The 20,196-nt window shown below is 38.1% G+C and overlaps 2 protein-coding genes across 2 annotated transcripts; one reads left to right on the top strand and one right to left on the bottom strand.

Moving 5' to 3' along the window:
* Nucleotides 1-3,080: 3,080 nt before the first annotated feature.
* On the bottom strand, nt 3,081-4,999 carry LOC126273526 (ferritin subunit). Its single transcript, XM_049977040.1, has 5 exons — nt 4,786-4,999; nt 4,419-4,537; nt 4,099-4,257; nt 3,813-4,001; nt 3,081-3,400 (listed from the first exon to the last, which is right to left on the bottom strand). Exons 1-5 carry the CDS (start codon nt 4,868-4,870, stop codon nt 3,233-3,235), a joined length of 720 nt encoding a protein of 239 aa, XP_049832997.1. The 5' UTR covers nt 4,871-4,999; the 3' UTR covers nt 3,081-3,232.
* Nucleotides 5,000-5,207: 208 nt separating this feature from the next.
* LOC126273542 (ferritin heavy chain) lies at nt 5,208-10,028 on the top strand. The gene is made up of 6 exons (XM_049977041.1): nt 5,208-5,298; nt 5,385-5,479; nt 5,817-5,926; nt 6,011-6,169; nt 9,001-9,159; nt 9,727-10,028. Exons 2-6 carry the CDS (start codon nt 5,392-5,394, stop codon nt 9,889-9,891), a joined length of 681 nt encoding a protein of 226 aa, XP_049832998.1. The 5' UTR covers nt 5,208-5,298; nt 5,385-5,391; the 3' UTR covers nt 9,892-10,028.
* The last annotated feature ends 10,168 nt before the right edge of the window (nt 10,029-20,196 follow it).

The following is a 20,196-nucleotide window of genomic DNA, read 5'->3' as shown; positions in this document are numbered from 1 at the left end:
AAACCAGTTGACACATAATTATCTTTTCTGAAAGCCTGCAAATTTCAGCTATAATTTTGTGAAGGGTGGTTTAATTTCCAATAGACAATATGAGGCTACGTGAACAGGAATGACAGTGCTACAACAAATTAGGGATAGGCCAATTCATAGTAGCAAGCTGTAATCTTCAGCAGTAGACCTCAGGTATAGCCCCAACATTTCTAGCTCTTCAAATAAATTCTTGGGTAATGGTTGAATGTTTGTGGGTTCTCATCAATTCATGTGCACTGAGAGGTGGTGGTGGGTAGTGTTTAACGTCCCGTCGACAACGAGGTCATTAGACGGAGCGCAAGCTCGGGTTAGGGAAGGATTCGGAAGGAAATCGACCGTGCCCTTTCAAAGGAACCATCCCGGCATTTGCCTGAAACGATTTAGGGAAATCACGGAAAACCTAAATCACGATGGCCGGAGACAGGATTGAACCGTCGTCCTCCCGAATGCGAGTCCAGTGTGTAACCACTGCGCCACCTTGTTCGGTGCACTGAGAATTACTAGGAATTTGCATTATAGCCAGCCAATATTTAAGTGTTTCACACACAATTAGGGAATTTCTGAATGCTTGCAAAAAGTTTTTGAGAAGTTTATAGACTCACTAGAATGACATACTACAATATGGTGACTTGTGAACTGTGTAATACTGAAGGAGGAAGAAAATGGAGGCTATGAAGATAAAACAATGAAGAGGCTTCAAAGTGTCAAGTAATTGTGGGAAAAATTTGCCACCTTAATTGAACTTTTTTTTAATGTACTTCAATTCTCATGGTCTCAGATTAACAGGCACATGTGCAGAGCTGCTGTGTTCATGCACTAAAAGGTGAAGGCTGTGGCTCAGCAGCATCTCTATGAAGTGAGCAGTAATCCATCCTATCCATACTGTTGTTAAATATTTAAGTAAAAATACTTAATTAAGAAACTGTATGCCAATGGCTGAACACTTACAGCAATTCTGGTATCATCTACACTAGTTTCTAGGTGATTTAAAGTCGTCCCAATATGCCATGTAACAAATGTTTTTGACAGACCAACTTGAAGCAGAGAGACAACATGATCCAGTGGCACAAGTTTGTGATGATGGCTTAAAGAGTAATAGTATGGGTATTAGTCTAATACATTTTAACTGGGATAGGTTGTATATATGTTCCCAGACATTTCACAACACATATGAAGTACATAATAAAATACTGTTTCTCAATATTCTGTTAAGTAAATTTTCATGAAATTGATCATTTTATCTCTCTAAAGCAAAAATTGCCTAGAGCATCTGCAATTCACGTATCTTTAACACACTGAATGCTGTGCACATATTGATGGATATTTCACTTCCTTTGCCATGAGGCTTTACTGCAGATGCTGGTGCACACATGTTGTCAGGCTCTGCTGTGGCCTCATGTCAGTCAACAATTAAAACACACCTGGTTCAAAGCAAAGTCTGTTTTCATTAGTAGTCCACCAAAATTTAAAATCTGCTGTTTTCTACAGTTTAACTGCCCTTGCACCACATTTGTATTCACCAGTGCTTAATACAAAGTACAATCTGCTAGCATAGTAGTTATTAGTATCCGGAGGAGATATGTACAAAGTACAGTATTAAAAATAACGCAAGATGTTTGCTTAGCCATACATTCAGACAACACAGACACAGGTCATTATGAATTTTGTGTCTAATAACGGCACAATTTCAATTTGATATACTCAAAAATCATCTTACAATGGAAAATGGGTATGAGGTATCTAGCACATTGATAAATTCTGAAGCATTAAGTGTGAATATAGTTTACAAGCAGCAATGAGCCACTATTCGTGCCACAGGCTTTTTTTTTTTTAATTTTCAGTTTTTATGTTACCTACAATGCTTACGAATCAAAATAATTCTCAGTATATCGTCATCGTAAACCAAGTGAAAAAGGCACAAAGAAATTTCAAATCACAAGTAACCTTTCAGAACAGAATTGTAATTTAAGTGGTAAGGACTTTGTTATGCATGGTTTGCAACCAAACTGTCCATCGAGAGAGTATGTTTTATAAAACCATGTGTTTCTATATGAAACTTAACAGAAGATAAAAATAATAACTAAAAACATGTGCAAGATGCCAAGAAAACTGCTGTTGCTGTTTTATGATGAATACCACCCTAACACATGTAAATCATCATCTGCAAATTAATGAAAGTAATTATATATATATATGTGAAATATATGTATATTACATGCCCTCTACATTCCCATCCTCAAAATTTGCAAACCCAAATTTTCCTTTGCCTTTCCTACTAGTCTCCTACATAAGTGTAAACATTATACTGAGCTTTATTTCAGCTTATTTGTAGGCCTAGTTACAGTAACATTGAAAATTAAGCTTTGCGATAGAAATTCAATTGCACAACCTTCGCATTACCATTCTGTGCCCACTCCACTGCACCAACCACTTCCTGGAAACCATACTAACATAAATGGCCAATATATCAGTCGACCTGCGTAAAAATTGCTCTGTTCCTAAATGCCTGGACACCTGAGCATGTGCTTTCAGCTTCATTTCTGACCAAATCCTATGTATATCAAAAATTATGATGAAACCTATTACAAGTGGGTGCAGTTACTTTGTTAGTACAATCATGTGATAGGGTCTAGACACAGACATTAAGAATTCAAATTTGTGATTGGCTTTTGCCAATTTTATAGTTTTTGCTGCTGGAGTGGATTCAATGTATTTCACACATTTTTGGATTGTTGAAAATTAATATATTAGAGTTCTTGTATTTCTTATTTTGCACTATGGTGTTGGCACCGATTAAATTCAGTTCTAATACCACTATAACAGGTCACTGATTTGCATTTTTTTGTGTTACAGATTAAACAATGAAATTACCTCCACTACTGAGTAACATGTAATGGCACATTGCTATTTCACACCTGCATCATACTGAAAATTCATGGGAGGGCAGGGGATGTTCCAAAAAGTGTAAATTTTACCCAAAAGACAAATAATACAGCTTTGAATATAGATCTGTGTTATAGGTGTGATTAAATATATATATACACACACAGTGCAATTTTAAGAAAACTTTATTGTATTTAATGTTATTTACATTACTACTAGGACTCTCAGATGTGGCTAAAACATTATCAGTAACTTTACAATAAGGTGACAGAACTGTTCACATCTGCAGGTATAAAAATTTGTTCTTAATTGCAGCAACTTAACCAAAAGCAGGCACCTCCCCACTCAATAATTTCTTATCAAACAAGAATTCTCCAAGAGGGCCATGATTTTCTATCATTTTTCCAAGTGTGTACAATTTTCCAGCAAGGTCACGTTGACTGTGATACTGCTCTTCAAGATAAACCCCAGTGAGGTAATCCACCAGCTGGAAAAGAACCAAAGAGCATGCTATAATATGCAACTATTACAATCAATGCCCTGTGATCTGTGTGTAACTCGGGAATGAACAATCACATGGTACGAAACATTGTAAATATATACACTTACAGCTCTAAGAATTTGAATAAATTGTTAAATGTATAACTCAACTTAAAAATTGCTGAAAGTATGTTCAGAATACATGGAGAACATAAATATTTCATGTAAACTGCTTAACATTTCTGAAAGAACAAAGTCAAGACTGGCAATTCCAAACGTTCATGAATTTGAAAAATGTACTAAGCACACTTCTGTTAATTATTTGCTTACTCAAGATGTAACTACCAAAATATTCTAAAATAGCTTTTAACACACAATTTCTGTTCATGAAGTAGGTAGTTTAAGCAAACAATACATACATGATAATCGTTGAATGACTCTTTTGCTTTTCGACCTGGCTTATTGCCAATACCAGGTTTCTGACCCTTTGTCTTGGGGGACTCGCATTCCTTAATCACTGATGTTATGGCAACAGTTACATTTCCCTCAAGTTCAAGTGCGTCCTTCAAGGCTTTGACACCATCCCTCCACTCCAGCTTTTTTGGTGGCTGTAAATTTTTTCTTGTGTAGTAAACTTACAAAAAAAAATCCGTACAAAATCTCAAAACTTGAGATATTGTAGCACAAAATAGTTTATGTACTTACAGACACTACTATAAGACTCTTTATGTCCTCCAGCGTTTCACCACGCATTAGCAAATAATCTATAAGCTTGATAGCATGATCACGTTCCTCTTTTGCGCTATCGAAAAACATCTTGGCAAATCCTGGCCTGTTGACGGTATCTCTTGAAAAATATGCACCCTGAAAATAAAATGAAAAACCATTACTCTCTTCGGTTACAGAAGCGATGTCTTACAAACATGAACGTTTATTGCATGGCTGCTGAATGTGAAACGACAGTCCGACACGAGCAGTGTATCCCATAATGTTTCATAATCCCCATTCATGATGCTTCAACTCACCATTGCTACGTACGCCATGGACGCATTGACTTCCCTTTGTATTTGTTCTTTCACCATGAATACACAGGGTTCAACCATGTCAACCCACTGCGTTGACCCATCACTGAATACAGCAGAGCCTGCAAACCGAACGTTTTTCGTAAACCCATACCTAACACCATTAACTAGGCCCACAAGAAAATTATGGACTGACACAATAGTAAGTACAACAATATTTCACGGGGTTTACATTCAACAACACTGAAAATTTCTCAGTAATGATTAACATTGTTTAACTAAATAAGTTCAACAAAAAGCCACAGTCGCAAAACACGAAATACACTTGTTAAAGAGCACTTCGAGTCACGTTCTTTTATGTTATACTCACATGACAACTGAGATTGCGAAGTGACGAAACCGAAAAAACAGAGCAGTGCCACACCAACACTGACCACCTTCATACCACTCGCCATTGCCAAAATATTTGATAGTTTCACAATTCAAAGACGAAATTAACTCCAAGCTAATTCACACGCTGGGATTTTCGTTGAGCTCGCTAGTCTACCTTTACACACACTGGCATAGAAGGCGACTACGCACACCACCTAAAATGTTCTTTAGTTATAGTCACATTCGACCACAGCGCACAAGCTCCATTGCACGATAACAACTGTGGTGGGGGAAAACAGAGGGCAGTCGTTATCTGCTGTACTGCGCAATGCGCAGAGTGTCTACTGCGCATTGGTTGAAAATCAAGTGTTGCTACGCCAGCATTGGTTAAATGAAGACGAGCGAGTTGGGAGATCTGTAGTTAGTGGAAAGAACGCAAGTTGTAACCAAGTAAAGTGTAATTTCGTGGTGAACGGGACAATAAATCAGGTTGAAGGCCTACTTATTGTTGGTAAAGTGTTGTTCAGTTATATGATACTTGCAGTATTATTTAAAGCTAATACGTTGTCTGTGATCGTGGTAATATTCATATTTTAGGTTCATCATGAAGGTATTTGGCGTGTTCATCTGCCTTCTTTCAGCTGCATTTGCTTCGCAGTTCTGTTACGATAGTAAGATCTGTAGCGGAAGAGGTAAGAGGATATTTATTACGTATGAATAATTCTCACTCTGGACTTGGTTATCGTTCTTACCAAAAGCATTGATATGCACTTTATTCAGTGAATCATTTGTGGTTTAAAAAATTTATACCTTGTTTCAATTTTGCTACTATAAAATGACTAAGAGAATTTTAACGAATTTTTTTGGGTGTTTATAGTGGTGACACGCTACGGTAAACAATGAATTGTTGATATTTTGTGCTGTGACAGTGTACAATGAATTATAAACTTCAATTACAGATGGTAGTTTCCACTTTTATACGTCTAAATTACTTATTCGTAATTTAACACTGTTTCTTTCATTTCCAAGACGACTTCACCACCTGCACAGCAAAATATGGAGAGTTTCCTGCAATTGAGTCAGAACTTTCACGCTACATGAACGTGCATTTCAATCACAGTTACCAATATCTTTTGCTGGTGAGTGTTGTTGTGTATAATTAGTCTCTAAAATTAAGGCAATGAGTCTGACAAATTCTTCCTCTAACACATTCTTTTTTGCAGTCTTCGTACTTCAAGAATTTCGAGAAAAACAGACATGGTTTTGAAAAGTTGTACCGCAAGTTGTCTGATGAAATGTGGGAACAATCTATTGATTTGATAAAATATGTTACCAAGAGAGGTGGCGCAGTGAAATTCGATCCGATACCACGGAAACTTGATGTAAGTTACATGTAAGATCTTTGTTTACATAAGGGAATCTTAAATAGTGATCCTTCTTCGCCGCCAGTCATGATTTGACCCATATGCCTGTTGTGTAAGATTTATGAAACTGGACAGTTTCCTTTAATCTCGACTGTAACATAAGTGTTACAAAATGTTCAGTAGCTATACTTAACGTACTCCGCTGTACTGTAGTTTTATAAATACGAATTTGTAACACAGTGAAAGTTGAAAATACTGTGTACAAGCTTGTATTGGCTACATGTTAACATGGTTCATAATGATTACTGCTCCATAGTGAGGAATACTCTGGATACATAAGTTTCCTAGGGTCCTTAAAAGTGGAAGCATTCCCCCCCCCTCCCAGGAATAAATTTTGTTACATGTCACTTAGGGGCCTGGTGTAAATCTTTTTTGGACACTACTCAGGTGAAGGCTGAGGATGCGGCAAGGCTATGCCACATTTCGGCCTTTTTGTGACATAGATGTGTAGTTTTAATGTAGTTATGATCATGTAAACATTAAATTTTATTATACAAAATCCAATCTCCAACCAATTGGAACTTCATAGAAATGCTCATAAAACTTAAGTTCCTTAAGACTTTTTTTACACAATTCTCTGGACTCAAAGGTTTACATAAAAAACCACTAGGCATATTTGCACAAGTATAAGAAGCATTACCTTGAGTTACCATAAATGGCATATCCAAAAGTGTCTTGAGGATTAAAAGTTTAAAACTATTGACTAGATAACATATTGCAGAATCAGCAAGGACAGTCTACTAACCATTAGTAGATGACAAATTGTCTACATAATTGTCTTGGTTCAAACTCACTTATAGCAACAGCAATTTCAGAGTGTTTTTATGTTTTTAAATTATGGAATTTGACAAACCATTCTGTATTCCAACTACTTCAAAAAACATCCAAATACTTAAGCTTCAATTTAAATACATTAACTTAGCATTTCAAATAATGCCTAAATGCTGTATGTGCTCTGCTTACCATTTTCCACTTAGCAAAGGCTATCGTGTGAAATGAGTAAAGGAAAATACTTGGATAAGCAAATGAACCCTCACAAATTAGCATTGCCTGCACAATCAAGACATTACTTAACACGGATATGCTAATAACAAAATGCTAGAAAATAGCTGGTAGTTAAGTCACAAAAAATGTGCCCATGGACCTGTTAAATGTGTAATGATGGTGGCATTTATTGTATAAGTCAGAAATTTCCTACTGAATTAATGTTCAGGATACTATGGAAAACAAATTGCTCTGGTGGTTATGAATTTACTGACTGGCCCCTACACTGCATGTGATGTCAGCTCTAATTCTTGACTGACATTACAAAAGCTGGCTTTACTGCTATATGTTCGGTTAAATTTTGAGTAGGGGCCATAGTGTGCTGATGGTGGCATTTGCAATGTTCCTATTAACTCAATTTTACAAGGGTAATTAAATGTACTGAGTGGACAAAGGTTAGTAGAGTAGGAACAGCACTAATTATTTACTTCATGGCTGATTGTCGCCAACATCAGTGCACTACACTACCACTGATAGAACTAAAATTTTAGTGCCTGTTTGTATAAACTCTTGGTGTTTAGCAAATATTTTTCACTTCCACAAATTTAAGTAAATGTTTCTATCCATACAGAAATGGGTCTTGTGTAGGTACAGGTTTCAGGATTTGTGGAAAATTTAAAAACATTCCTAAAACTCTCTAGATGATACACTGCTAAACTTCATAAAAATAAGGATAAAATGTAGAAGGGTGCTTCAGTTCATGAAGAAATTTGAATTGAAAGGACTGAAAACACATAATTGGTAGTAGATTCTCATCATAAATAGTGATAAAAACTGCAAAAAATTTAAAGTTTCTGCACTTGACAGTGGCAGTCATTTGTTATTCAGAAGTTCTTAATAGTGCTTGTTGCACTAGTTGTGCCTCCACAGAATATTGCAACAGTTGAAGCCATGATGGAAAACTGCCGAGTAACACTGAATGACATGTTTACCGATTAGTCCTGGGTCAGCACACCACATTGTGCACAGCAGCTGACTCTCTGAAATGAGAGAAAGACATGTTGATGCTTATGAAGAACTTCTTTCTCATTCTGAATGAGAAGGTGGATGCTTTCTTGTAAGATTCGTTACTGGGGACAAAACCTGGTTTCACTTTCACTAACAGGAAATGAAGATAATGAGCAAGGAATGGTGCTATTCATCACCAAACCAAAGCAGTTCCCAACAGAACCATCAGTGGGGAAGGTTATGCTGACTCTTTAGAGACAAAAAAGGTCTCTCTTTGGAGCATTACATGCCTAGAGGGACCACTGTCACCAGTGCATTGTACACATACCTCCTTAAAAAAATCTGTGGCCTGCAATAAAATCAAAGTGACATAGATTGCTGTCAGCAGGTGTCCTTATGCAACATGACAATGCAAGACCCCACACTGCCTGTACAACAGTTGCACCAATCACAGACCTGCATTTTGGGTGTGTTCCTCATCCACCAGATCTTGCCCCAAGTGATTTCCGTATGTTAGCACCATGCAGAGACATAATGGGAGGAAAGAAGTTCCGTGCTGGTAAAGAGGTATGCCACGCAGTGCATGAGTGGTTGTGCAGACTACGAAAAGGTTGTTTTTTTAAAAAAAAAAAGGAATAACTTTGTAAGCACGGGAGGACTTGCATTGAGTGTGGGGGAGATTATGTTGAAAAGTGATACAGCTTTTTACCATTTCTGCACAATAAATATTTAAAAATATTATGGTTTTCATTTGACTCACTCGTAATCTGTTTTCTATTAATTGGAATTATTTCTAGTTCCCAAGTGACAACCTGAATCTGAATGAAATGGAGAGCCTTGCAGTTGCCCTGGATGGCCAGAAACTACTCGCAAATGAAGCAAATGAAATACACCGAAGAGTCACAAAGAATGTTGTACACCACAGTGAACCTAGTCTTGCTGCTCATGATGCTGAGGTAAGTGATTTGGTTAAAATCTGTTACAGTATTTTTGATTCAGAATAAAATTAATAATTAAATAGGACTCAATACTTGCGGGATCTAAGTCTGGTTGACCTGTACAGCTTCATTGCAGTATTTTACTTCTAAAATGTTGTGCTAAATTGTTGCCAAAATATTGTAAGGGCATTGCATAATCTCTATACAAAGTATTCTTAGTGATTCAGTATGGTTATATTGAAATGTGATACAGTGCCTCTTTTTTTACGTAGGAAAACTGGAAATTAAGAATAAATAATTTTCATGGTAGTTATCTATATCCTTACTCCACAAACCATAAAAGTATGTGGCAGTGAGTCTGCTGTACAGTTGCTCTATCAACATTTAGATCAGTGTGAATTTTTGTATGGCATAAAATATTGTGCTTTATGCTTCTGTGCTTCATGTGAAACTCCGAAGTTGAGAAACGGGTTACAATGGCTTCCTTTTCGTTACTCATTTCTTAGTGGTTCAGTGACAAATACAGTTGCTGGTACAAGAATATTGTCATGCTTAATATTTAATAGAATGTTCTTCCTGTTACAGGTTGGCTCCTACCTGGAGAATGAATTTGTCCATAAACTTGCAGAGCGCATTAGAGATCTATCAGGCTATGCTAACGATCTGATAAAATTACTTGCAGAGGACAAACAGCCAGAGCGCAGTCTGTCCCTTTATCTCTTTGATGAATATTTGCAGAAAGCTCTGTGAATGGTTTGAAGTATCTGCGAGACTTGAGTTTATCATAAAATTGTATATTCCTATTGTACTGTATAGCATAGTTAGCATTTGGTCAAATTGTAAGTGTAAAGTGAGTTATGGACATAATAAATTTTAATTGAACCATGTTGTTGTGGTCTTCAGTCCTGAGACTGGTTTGATGCAGCTCTCCATGCTACTCTATCCTGTGCAAGCTTCATCATCTCCCAGTACCTAACGCAACCTACATCCTTCTGAATCTGCTTAGTGTAGTCATCTCTTGGTCTCCCTCTACGATTTTTACCCTCCACACTGCCCTCCAATACTAAATTGCTGATCCCTTGATGCCTCAGAATATGTCCTACCAACGGCTCCCTTCTTCTGGTCAAGTAGTGCCACAAACTTCACTTCTCCCCAATCCTATTCAATACTTCCTCATTAGTTATGTGATCTACCCATCTAATCTTCAGCATTCTTCTGTAGCACCGCATTTCAAGAGCTTCTATTCTCTTCTTGTCTAAACAATATGTCGTCCATGTTTCACTTCCATACATGGCTACACTCCATACAAATTTCATAAATGACTTCCTGACACTTAAGTCTATACTCGATGTTAACAAATTTCTCTTCTTCAGAAACGCTTTCCTTCCCATTGCCAATCTACATTTTATATCCTCTCTACTTCGACCATCATCAGTTATTTTACTTCCTAAATAGCAAAACTCCTTTACTACTTTGTGTCTCATTTCCTAATCTAATTCCTTCAGCATCACCCGACTTAATTCGACTACATTCCATTATCCTCGTTTTGCTTTTGTTGATCATCTTATATCCTCCTTTCACGACACTATCCATTCCATTCAACTGCTCTTCCAAGTCCTTTGCTGACTCTTAACAGAATTACAATGTCATGGGCGAACCTCAAAGTTTTTATTTATTTTCCATGGATTTTAATACCTACCCTGAATTTTTCTTTTGTTTCCTTTATTGCTTGCTCTATATAGATTGAATAACATCGGGGAGAGGCTACAACCCTGTCTCACTCCCTTCCCAACCACTGCTTCCCTTTCATGGCCCTAGACTTTAATAACTGCCATCTGGTTTCTGTACAAATTGTAAATAGCCTTTTGCTCCCTGTATTTTACCCCTGCCACCTTTAGAATTTGAAAAAGAGTATTCCAGTCAACATTGTCCAAAGCATTTCTCTAAGTCTACAAATGCTAGAAACGTAGGTTTGCCTTTCCTTAATCTTTCTTCTGAGATAAGTCGTAAGGTCAGTATTGCCTCACATGTTCCAACATTTCCACGGAATCCAAACTGATCTTCCTCGAGGTTGGCTTCTACTAGTTTTTCCATTCTGTCAGCACCTGCTTTCTGTGGGATTGGAATTATATTCTTCTTGAAGTCTGCATGTATTTCGCCTGTTTCATACATCTTGTTCACCAGATGGTAGAGTTGTCAGGACTGGCTCTCCCAAGGCCGTCAGTAGTTACAATGGAATGTTGTCTACTCTGGGGGCCTTAAACGTGTACTGAATTCAGTTATACAAAAAACAAGTGTGGCTGTCACGGGTGGTTTGTATGCTATGTACCCATGTCTTGAAAGGAAAATCACACAATATCTGTAAAATAATAGACCTAACACAGTGAGTAGTAATGAACAAAGTAGAACCAACATTTTATTGGTGGTAACTTAGTGCTGGTTTACTCAACTCTTCCCTGCCTCATACACTTCAGGCCTAATTTTTTCTGAGGTTGTTTCTGAAATCAGTGAAGGTTCCGTAAATGTCAAGTGACTAATGTGGATTTTTGTCACCAAATGTGTTTTGCTTTGGTGGGCTTAATGAAACACTCACTCACTCACTCACTCACTCACGCACGCACGGCTTGTTTCCTCCATCTCGAAACTGGTATTACAAAACATGTTGATAGTACTAAGATTTTCACTCGTACAGGGGAGAAATACGAAAGTCCCTACTTTTTTACTTATGTCTTAACTTACCCTTGAGATCTCAAAATTCGTCAGGGAAAAATGATAAAACTTGCCTGGAAATTGGGGAAATAACAGGGAATCATGTGGGGAAACTTGTTGCAACCCTGAATTCTCTGAAGGTGCAGAGTAAGAGTTACAAAGCTTAAAAACACACAGGTTTTGAGAAATGGAGTATTTAAGTATAAGATAGCATACAGGTTAAAATTAAGCAGGAAATATAAATTTTATACATGGACAAAAATTAGGCAACTAGTTTACAAACCATGCTGCAGGTTCCCAGCAAGTGTTTTGCAATAACTGCTATTTTTGCCTGAGGGTAATTTCCCTTGGCTTTCTTCAACTGTGTGGCTGAAACAATTGTATAAATTGCAGCTGTCAGATTATTAAATGATTCCTCTAAGTGCATTTTCGCATGGCAATTAAAACGGAAATTATCTGGATTAGGCATTGATTTGATCCTATGTGCTGTTTTGGACAGCAGATTTTGTGTAGATTCCTGTGCCACCAAATGCGTGGGTGCAGTGACATGAATCAAAATATTTGTATCATTGATATATCAAGTGGAACAGGATGACTATTAGAGGAGTTTCAAATTATAGAAACAATGTAGAACAAACTGTTCAAAATTTACTGCTATTGGGGCAGAAAGCTAACTTGCAGTTAAGTGTCTGAGAGTAAAGGTAGGCAGTCAACACTTAGTGCACACAATACCAGCTAATGAGGAGACAGTGTTAACAGGACGTTACGGAGAAATTTGTCCTAAGCAAAAAAACACGAAAATTTTATTCTTACGAATTGCAAGTGATGAAATGTCAGACATGGGGCTGCTGAAAAATGCTCTTTAGTGTTGGATCTTGGACTTTGGGCAGGTATGCAGTTTTGTTTTTTCATGGTCATTCACAACAATTTCAGTCACATTTCTGTGTAGTTGAGAAATCACTTCTACATATCATGACCCCTTTAGCAGTTTGTGCTGCTGTTCTCAAGCAGAGTGCAGTTCTGTATATCAATATTTTCTATTTAACAGCAGCCTACGCTGTTGAAGTTGTTGTGCTGCTGGAGTTGGCGGTCGTGTGTGAGGTGTGCTTGTTTGAGTGTTCGAACCACATATCTGTTTCCCTTTTGCTGTTGAAGGCTGTGACCGAAAGCTGTGAGCATATGTCTTTTATTTATGCCTGTTTGAAAATTAAGGCATCTTCTTTATGGTAAGTAGCAATTTAAGTATGATTACATCAATGCAAATGACTCTGTGCGTGTGACAGAATGAAGCTTGAGCACTGTGAAATGGTGCCAGCTGGCAGGTAGGTTATCCCAGCCGGGTAAACTAGCTGCATGCTTGACTGTCATGAAGCAGAGTTGGAGCAGAATATTGTACAATATGCTGAACTAAACAAAACTGCCCATAAACATCTATAGCAAAGTCGAATAGGTGATAGGAGGAAAAACTGAAAATAGTAATAAGATGATAAACTAATTTGACACTGAAAAACCGTGTAAAGGCATTTCAGGTCGAAGAAAGGGAAGGCACCTGGAGATGTTTCTATAGACATGTAGCTAACATCAATGTAATACAGGGAAAAGTGGCCCAAAATTGCAAAACAACTTAATGATACCTTTTTTGAATGTGTGGATTGATTGAGTGGTAAGTTAGTTTATTTGAACGCTTTGTTAGAGCTACACTTGACCTACCAATCACTTAATTTTGTCAGCGTGCTTTTGGCGGAGTGAGGACTGTGAATACAATGAAGTGAATATTCCTGCTCAGAAACATTTGAAACTGTGTAGTGTTAATTATTTCCCTGCATGATTTCGTGTTAGTTGAAATTCTTATAAGTGTAGATTTCTTTCTCTAGCTTTTTGTTGTGTTGGTGGAGTTATTACCAAATACTACATTTGCATTACAGAAGGTAGAATGACATAAACTGTGTTGTTTTACTCTGCTCAGTTACATGCCGCATGACTGTTAAATGTAGTATTTGTGCTTATACACTTGCTAATTAAAACCTGTAATTAGCGACTGCACCACCCTTTTTTTTTTGTGAAATCTCACGTGACTATCTTGGGTGGCTAATAGCCTTTTCACATATAAAGTGCATTAGGTGATACTAAGAGCATTGATATATGCCATGCAGAGCAACAGATCAGCCACTTCTACCTCATAAACATGAGCGTGGAACTTGTGACAATTCATCCATAAAAGGAGCAGTGACAGTCTTTCAAGAACATCTGCAAAGATAACCAAGAGATATAGACCTACCGAGACAGTAAGGAGCTTACAAATCTGCAAGCAGTGAACAAGAAAGAGCTTCAGATAAAGATTACCTGAGAAGTGATGTTTGGTCATGTTTCATTAAAGGGTTAAAATGAAATAGCAGCTACAAATATTTTTTCTGGTAATGAAGATTCAGTTTATATTTACTGCTGCAATTTATTTGGCTTATCAAAGGGAACAGAAGTATGTTTGAAACGCATACATTGTCAAAATGGAGCCTTGCAGATTGTACTGGAGTCTACGGAGACCTGGCACTGAACAAAAGTTGTTGGACAAGGAGTCTGCAACATTTGACAGTCAGTTTTGTTCGATGTGGAGGAATGCTGAATGTCTCTTAGTGTTGACTAGATGTTTGTTCTCATGTTGGATGGGAATCATCTATTATTTCTGTTGCTGAAGACACAGATGGATTTTATAAATAGTCAAATACAGAACAAAAAGATTTCTATACGATAAACATAATAGGAATAGTAAAACTTTTTAAGAACAGTGATGGTCCCAGTGAAAACAGACATGATCAGGTGGTACATTGTAATGTGGATGACGAGAAGTGTGATTGTGGTGTTGTGCAAGATGTGGAACACCTGGCCTGTCCAAATTGTCCGCATGGATGCAACCTCAATCATTTGTGAGGAACAAGAAAGAAGTCCTGTATGTGGCCCAATACTGGAGTGAAATTGTGATTGGTTTCCAAACATGAAAAAGTAAAGTAAGTTCTTTGTTCTGATTCTGTAGGTATTGGAATAGAGGTTTACCTTTGAGAGCACTATTTGTCTTACACATATAACTGACACATTGTTTTAAAGGCATTTCCGTGTTTCAGGAACTCGGTAATGAACTATGTCGGACAATAGTTGATGCACAGAGAGTAATTGTCATTGACCTGTTGTTTATGTGCTGTGCATATGGAGGAGGCATATTGCTCATAGCATACAGTGCACCATAACCATCTCAAAGCTGTTCTGCTTCAAAGTCTTCCAGTACTATGAATTGTTTGAACTCCCTGACATGTTCATGGATTTGTATGAGAGACAATCTGTGGAAGGGATGCCGAGGCACATACTACGGGCCAAGAACTAACTAATCCAGCAGCAAGTGTGGCTGGAAAGAAGGAATCTTGTAAGCAGACATGCCAAGTTGCAGAAAGCAGAATATGAAGAACTCAAGCGCAGGCAGTCATAATACCAACAGGAGACTACCGTAACACATACTGTCATGGTGCACTAGAATTAAAGACATTAACTGTGCCTATGACTTCAAGTAAAGACACAAATAAGTCACGGAGGAATACAGATAGATGCAAATTACTTACTTCTCTACAAATTAACATATGTTTCATTAGAAATAAGCTTTTAGAATTAGAACATTTGTGCAACTTCCAGCATGTCTATATTATGTGTGTATCTGAGCACTGGTTAATCCCAGATCAACTAAATGTATTTGTTTTTCAAGGGTGTGTTGTTGCAGACATTATGTGTAGAAAACATAGAAAGGATAAAGGGCTGAAATTTTCATCAAAAAAGGAGTAAAATTTTCCAAAACTGATTTATTTACATATCGCTCAGAAGTGGATGAGACCTTTAGTTGTATAGAATTAGAGAATGTAAACAATTGTAGTTAGTCTGTATAGGTCTCCAGATGGAGAGGTAAATTTGTTTATTGAAAAATGTGAGTTAATAATTTTTAAAAATCTTGAAGAATAAGTCAAGAATTCCTATCTGCGGCAATTTTAATATAGAAATGGCAAACACAGAGGGGCCAGTACAAGGACATTTCTGAATTTACTAATATAATTGGACCTATCGTGTACTAATAACTGGACTGATGACCATAGATGTTAAGACCCATAGTCCTCAGAGCCATTTGAACCATTTTTTTTTTACTAATAACTTTGCTACATGTAAGAATGCCTGTGCAAAAATTATTATAGTGAATTTCTGTAAGGAAGACTTTAAGAGTCAGATGTGCAGGAGAAGGTCTGGCAGATCAAGCTCCTCACCCCATATAAGAGGCAACCAATTAAAATTGAAGAACCTAAACTGGTACTGACAAGAGGAAAAAAAGGAAGAGTACATAAGAGTGTTTATTGAGAGACTAGGTACTGCAAACTAGGACTTTTGTAAACAGGGTACTTATACATTTGAGACTATTACAGCACCATCTATCACAAAGCGAAAGAGTGGTCCAACTAAAACATTCATATTTCTTTACTTACTACACGAATATGTAATAAAAAATGAGGGTTCCCATTTTTTTAAAACTCAGTTGATGTCTGTTTGACCTATGGCATCACCATCTAGTAGGCCAACCATAGTGCCATCTGGTTTCATCCTTCAAGCTAGACAAGTTTTGTTCTTTGTAGGCTTTTTGTTTGATGCTTATTTCGTGAGATATTTGGCCCGGTCACAATCAATGGACCACCCTGTATAATTGTCAGTCAGGGAAAGAGAGAGCTGAAATGGCATTTGATAACTTTTAAAAGTAGTATACAGAATTATGGCATTCTTGATCATCAATAACAAAAGTTAGATATCCAAGTGCACCAAAAAATAAAAGGCGGAACTGGTTTCCTGAAGAACTTAAGGAAGTCAGAATAAACATCCTCATACTGTACCTCATGCATTAGCAAGCCTGAACCCAATGGACAGAACAGAGAGAGAACATTTATAGGTTCTATCTCAAATGCACAAATTCTACAAAAGCAAGCTGCTCCTGGTGAAAAAGTTAAAACTAATTGCCACTTGAATAGGACATGAAGGCCCAACGGGACTGACCGACCACTGTGCCATCCTCAGCCCACAGGCATCACTGGATGAAGATAAGGAGGGTATGTGGTCAGCTTACCACTCTCCCAGCCGTATGTCAGTTTATGAGACTGGAGCCGCTACTTCTCAATCAAGTAGCTCCTCAGTTTGCCTCACAAGGACTGAGTGCACCCCACTTACCAACATTACTTGGCAGGCCAAATGGTCACCCATCCAAGTGCTAGCGCAGCCCGACAGCACTTAACTTTGATGATCTGACAGGAAACGGAGTTTCCACTGCGGGAAGGTCATTTGAAGTAAAAAAACTGGCAGTGAAAAACTGCATAGAAAGAGCTCCCAAAAATGCAAGGCAACGTAGCAAGTAATAAAACAAGAGGTCACTCCAATATGCAAACAAGCAGCTCTGATCAATCCTGAGGAATTAAATGACTATTTTTTTAAACTCAGTTAAAGAAATAGGAAACAATTTTAAAGCAACATTTCATCAGTAATGGAACTGACTGGAACCCAACTGCCAGGTGACCAGGTATTTCAATAGAGGACTATCACATCTGCTGACATTATGAAAGCTGTATCTAAATTTTCAAATTCTATAAGTGTGTACATCTGCTGATTGTCGAATTAGATCATTAAAAAGACGACACACACAGTCTCTCCATCATAGCTTTTATTTTTAACAAATGTGTAGAATTTGGAGTATTTCCGGAATCACTCAAGGTATCAAAAGTTATAACACTTTTCAAGAAAGGGGACAAACAACTTCCCCAAAGCTACAGAGCAGTTTCAATTGTGCCAAAATTTTCATAGATATTTGAGGCACTGCTACACACACAAATAAGGAACTGCTTTGAGAAACACATTCTTCTGTGTAACAATCAAGGGGAGAAACACAACAATGGCCATTTTGGAAAGTGTTGATTAAACTTTAACAGTTCTCGAAGACAAAAATATGGTATCACTGCTACTATGTGATCTAAGCAAAGCATTGGGTTGCAATCCTGTTGACATTTTACTAAGGGAGTTGGAGTTTTAAGAGATGCCTTGAATCATTTTAACTGTGATGCACTCTTATTTAAGGAACAGGAAATAATCCGACTCAGTCAGAAATGTAAATTCTTCCATAATGGGAATCAGCGCAGGTGTTCCACAAGGATCTATTCTTGGACCCTTATTCTTCATTACACCAAGCTATGATTTAATTAATAACATAGCTCACCCTCTCTTATGATATTCTGACGAGACAACACTTACCACACATCAGAGAATTTTAGATGTGAATAGGATAACAAAAGAAACTCTTGATACAGCCATGGACTGTTTTGCAGCTAATATATTCCTGTGTAATCCTGATAAAACTCAACCACTGCTATTGGGAATGTCAAATGAAGTAGAAGTCTAAAATTTTAGGTATTTACAGTAACTCCACAACAGGAACATATCTATCAATTGTGTATGTGAAGAAATATCTGTGATGTCATACCTCATTTTGAAACTTAGGTATTTAGTGAGCTTGGATTACCTTAGGATGACATTCTGTGGATGATTCCAGTCACTTACACAGATCAGCCAGAACATTATGACCCATCCAAGCAATAGCAGTGTTACCTGGCAAGCAGTGACTGCTAGTCAGACACATGTATGGTGCCTGTAGTATCAATGTGTGTGCTGTCTGTGTGTAGAATGAGGAAGGCGCACAATCTACCTAAGTATGACTGAGGGCAGATTGTGATACTCTGTAGGCTTGGCACAAGGAGAGATGTGGTGAGTATCTTCAACATGTTGTACATCATAGGCTGGGCTGACTGGTAAAACAAGACAGGCAGTGAACTGTGGTGGAACAAACATCAGACCTTAATGCTGGGCAAGGGACAAGTATGTCTGAACACACAGTGCAACGAACACTCCTATCGATCGATCTCAGCAGCCAATGACCCATGTGTGTGCCGATATTAACACTGCATTGGCAACTATGACTGAAATAGGCATGTGACTATTGGCATTGGATGTTGGTGCAGTAGCAGCACATTGCATGGTCTGATAAATCCCAGTAGCTTCTCCATCATGCCGATGGGAGGGTGCGAATCCATTGTCTTCTAGGGGAACAGCTTCTTGACAGCCGTATTATGGGAAGGAGAAATGCTGGCAGCAGCTGCATCCATGGATCCAATGGAGCTCATGCAAGGTGCGATTGCAGACGATGTACACCCCCCCCCCCCCCCCCATGAGGAACATATTTCCCAACAGCAGTGGCTTTTTTCAACAAGATAAAACCCCATGTCATAAGGTTATGAGTTCAATGGAATGGTTCACAGAAGACAGTGGCGAGTTCCAGTTGATGAAATGGACCCCCCACTCACCAGATCTGAGCTCAATCAAAAACATGTGGGATGTGATTGAATGCGGCATCAGAACTCTTTGCCCCCTCCCCAGAATTCATGGGAATTATGTGACTTGTGTGTGCGGATGTGGTGCCATTTCCCACTAGTAACCTACCAGGAACTCAGTGCTTCCAAGCCAAAATGCATCGCCACTGTCCAGTAATTGGAAAGAAGCATAGGTCACATCCATCTACAATAAGGGTAGCAGAAGTGATACACAAAACTACAGTCCAGTATCCTTCACGTAAATTTGTTGTATCTTGGAACATCTTCTGAGCTCAAACGTAATGAGGTGTCTTGAAAAGTACAACCACCTCCATGCCAACCAGCACCCAGCACTGATCGTGACCCTAACTCCCACTTTTCGAACGTGGCATGCTGAAAGTCATAAATAAAGGTAGATGTAGTATTTCTTGATTTCCAAAAACATTGAACTCAGTACCACATCCATGATTATAACCAAAAGGACGATTGTGTGGGGTATACAGTGAAATATGTGACTAGATTGAAGAGTATTTGTTAGCGAAGACACAGCCAAGTTATCTTGGATGGAGAGTCATCAACAGATGTTGACGTTAATTTGGGCATACTCCAGGAACTGTGTTTGGGACCCTTGCTGTTTATGCTGTATATTTATGCCCTTACGAAAACATTAATAGTAGCCTCAGATTTTTGCAAGTCATGTAATTGTGCTAGCATACGAAAATGGCTCAAATGGCTCTGAGCACTATGGGACTTAGCATCTGAGGTCATCGGTCCCCTAGAAATTAGAACTACTTAAACCTAACTAACCTGAGGACATCACACACATCCATGCCCAAGGCAGGATTTGAACCTGCGACCGAAACAGTCGCGCGGTTCTGGTCTGAGCTAGCGTACGCCTTCGTTAGTACGCCGGTGGACACTAGCA

Source organism: Schistocerca gregaria, chromosome 1, assembly GCF_023897955.1.
Source record: "Schistocerca gregaria isolate iqSchGreg1 chromosome 1, iqSchGreg1.2, whole genome shotgun sequence".
Lineage (NCBI taxonomy): Eukaryota > Metazoa > Arthropoda > Insecta > Orthoptera > Acrididae > Schistocerca > Schistocerca gregaria.
This window is presented reverse-complemented; position numbering and strand designations above follow the sequence as displayed.

Excerpts from the sequence above, each read along its gene's own strand:
- LOC126273542 (XM_049977041.1), top strand. The coding sequence starts at position 5,392 with ATGAAGGTATTTGGCGTGTTCATCTGCCTTCTTTCAGCTGCATTTGCT. Across the intron at positions 5,480-5,816 it reads TAAGATCTGTAGCGGAAGAG|ACGACTTCACCACCTGCACA; the intron begins GTAAGAGGATAT and ends TTCATTTCCAAG. Across the intron at positions 5,927-6,010 it reads GTTACCAATATCTTTTGCTG|TCTTCGTACTTCAAGAATTT; the intron begins GTGAGTGTTGTT and ends TCTTTTTTGCAG.
- LOC126273526 (XM_049977040.1), bottom strand. The coding sequence starts at position 4,870 with ATGGCGAGTGGTATGAAGGTGGTCAGTGTTGGTGTGGCACTGCTCTGT. Across the intron at positions 4,538-4,785 it reads TTCGCAATCTCAGTTGTCAT|GCTCTGCTGTATTCAGTGAT; the intron begins GTGAGTATAACA and ends TTCGGTTTGCAG. Across the intron at positions 3,401-3,812 it reads AGTCATTCAACGATTATCAT|CTGGTGGATTACCTCACTGG; the intron begins GTATGTATTGTT and ends GTTCTTTTCCAG.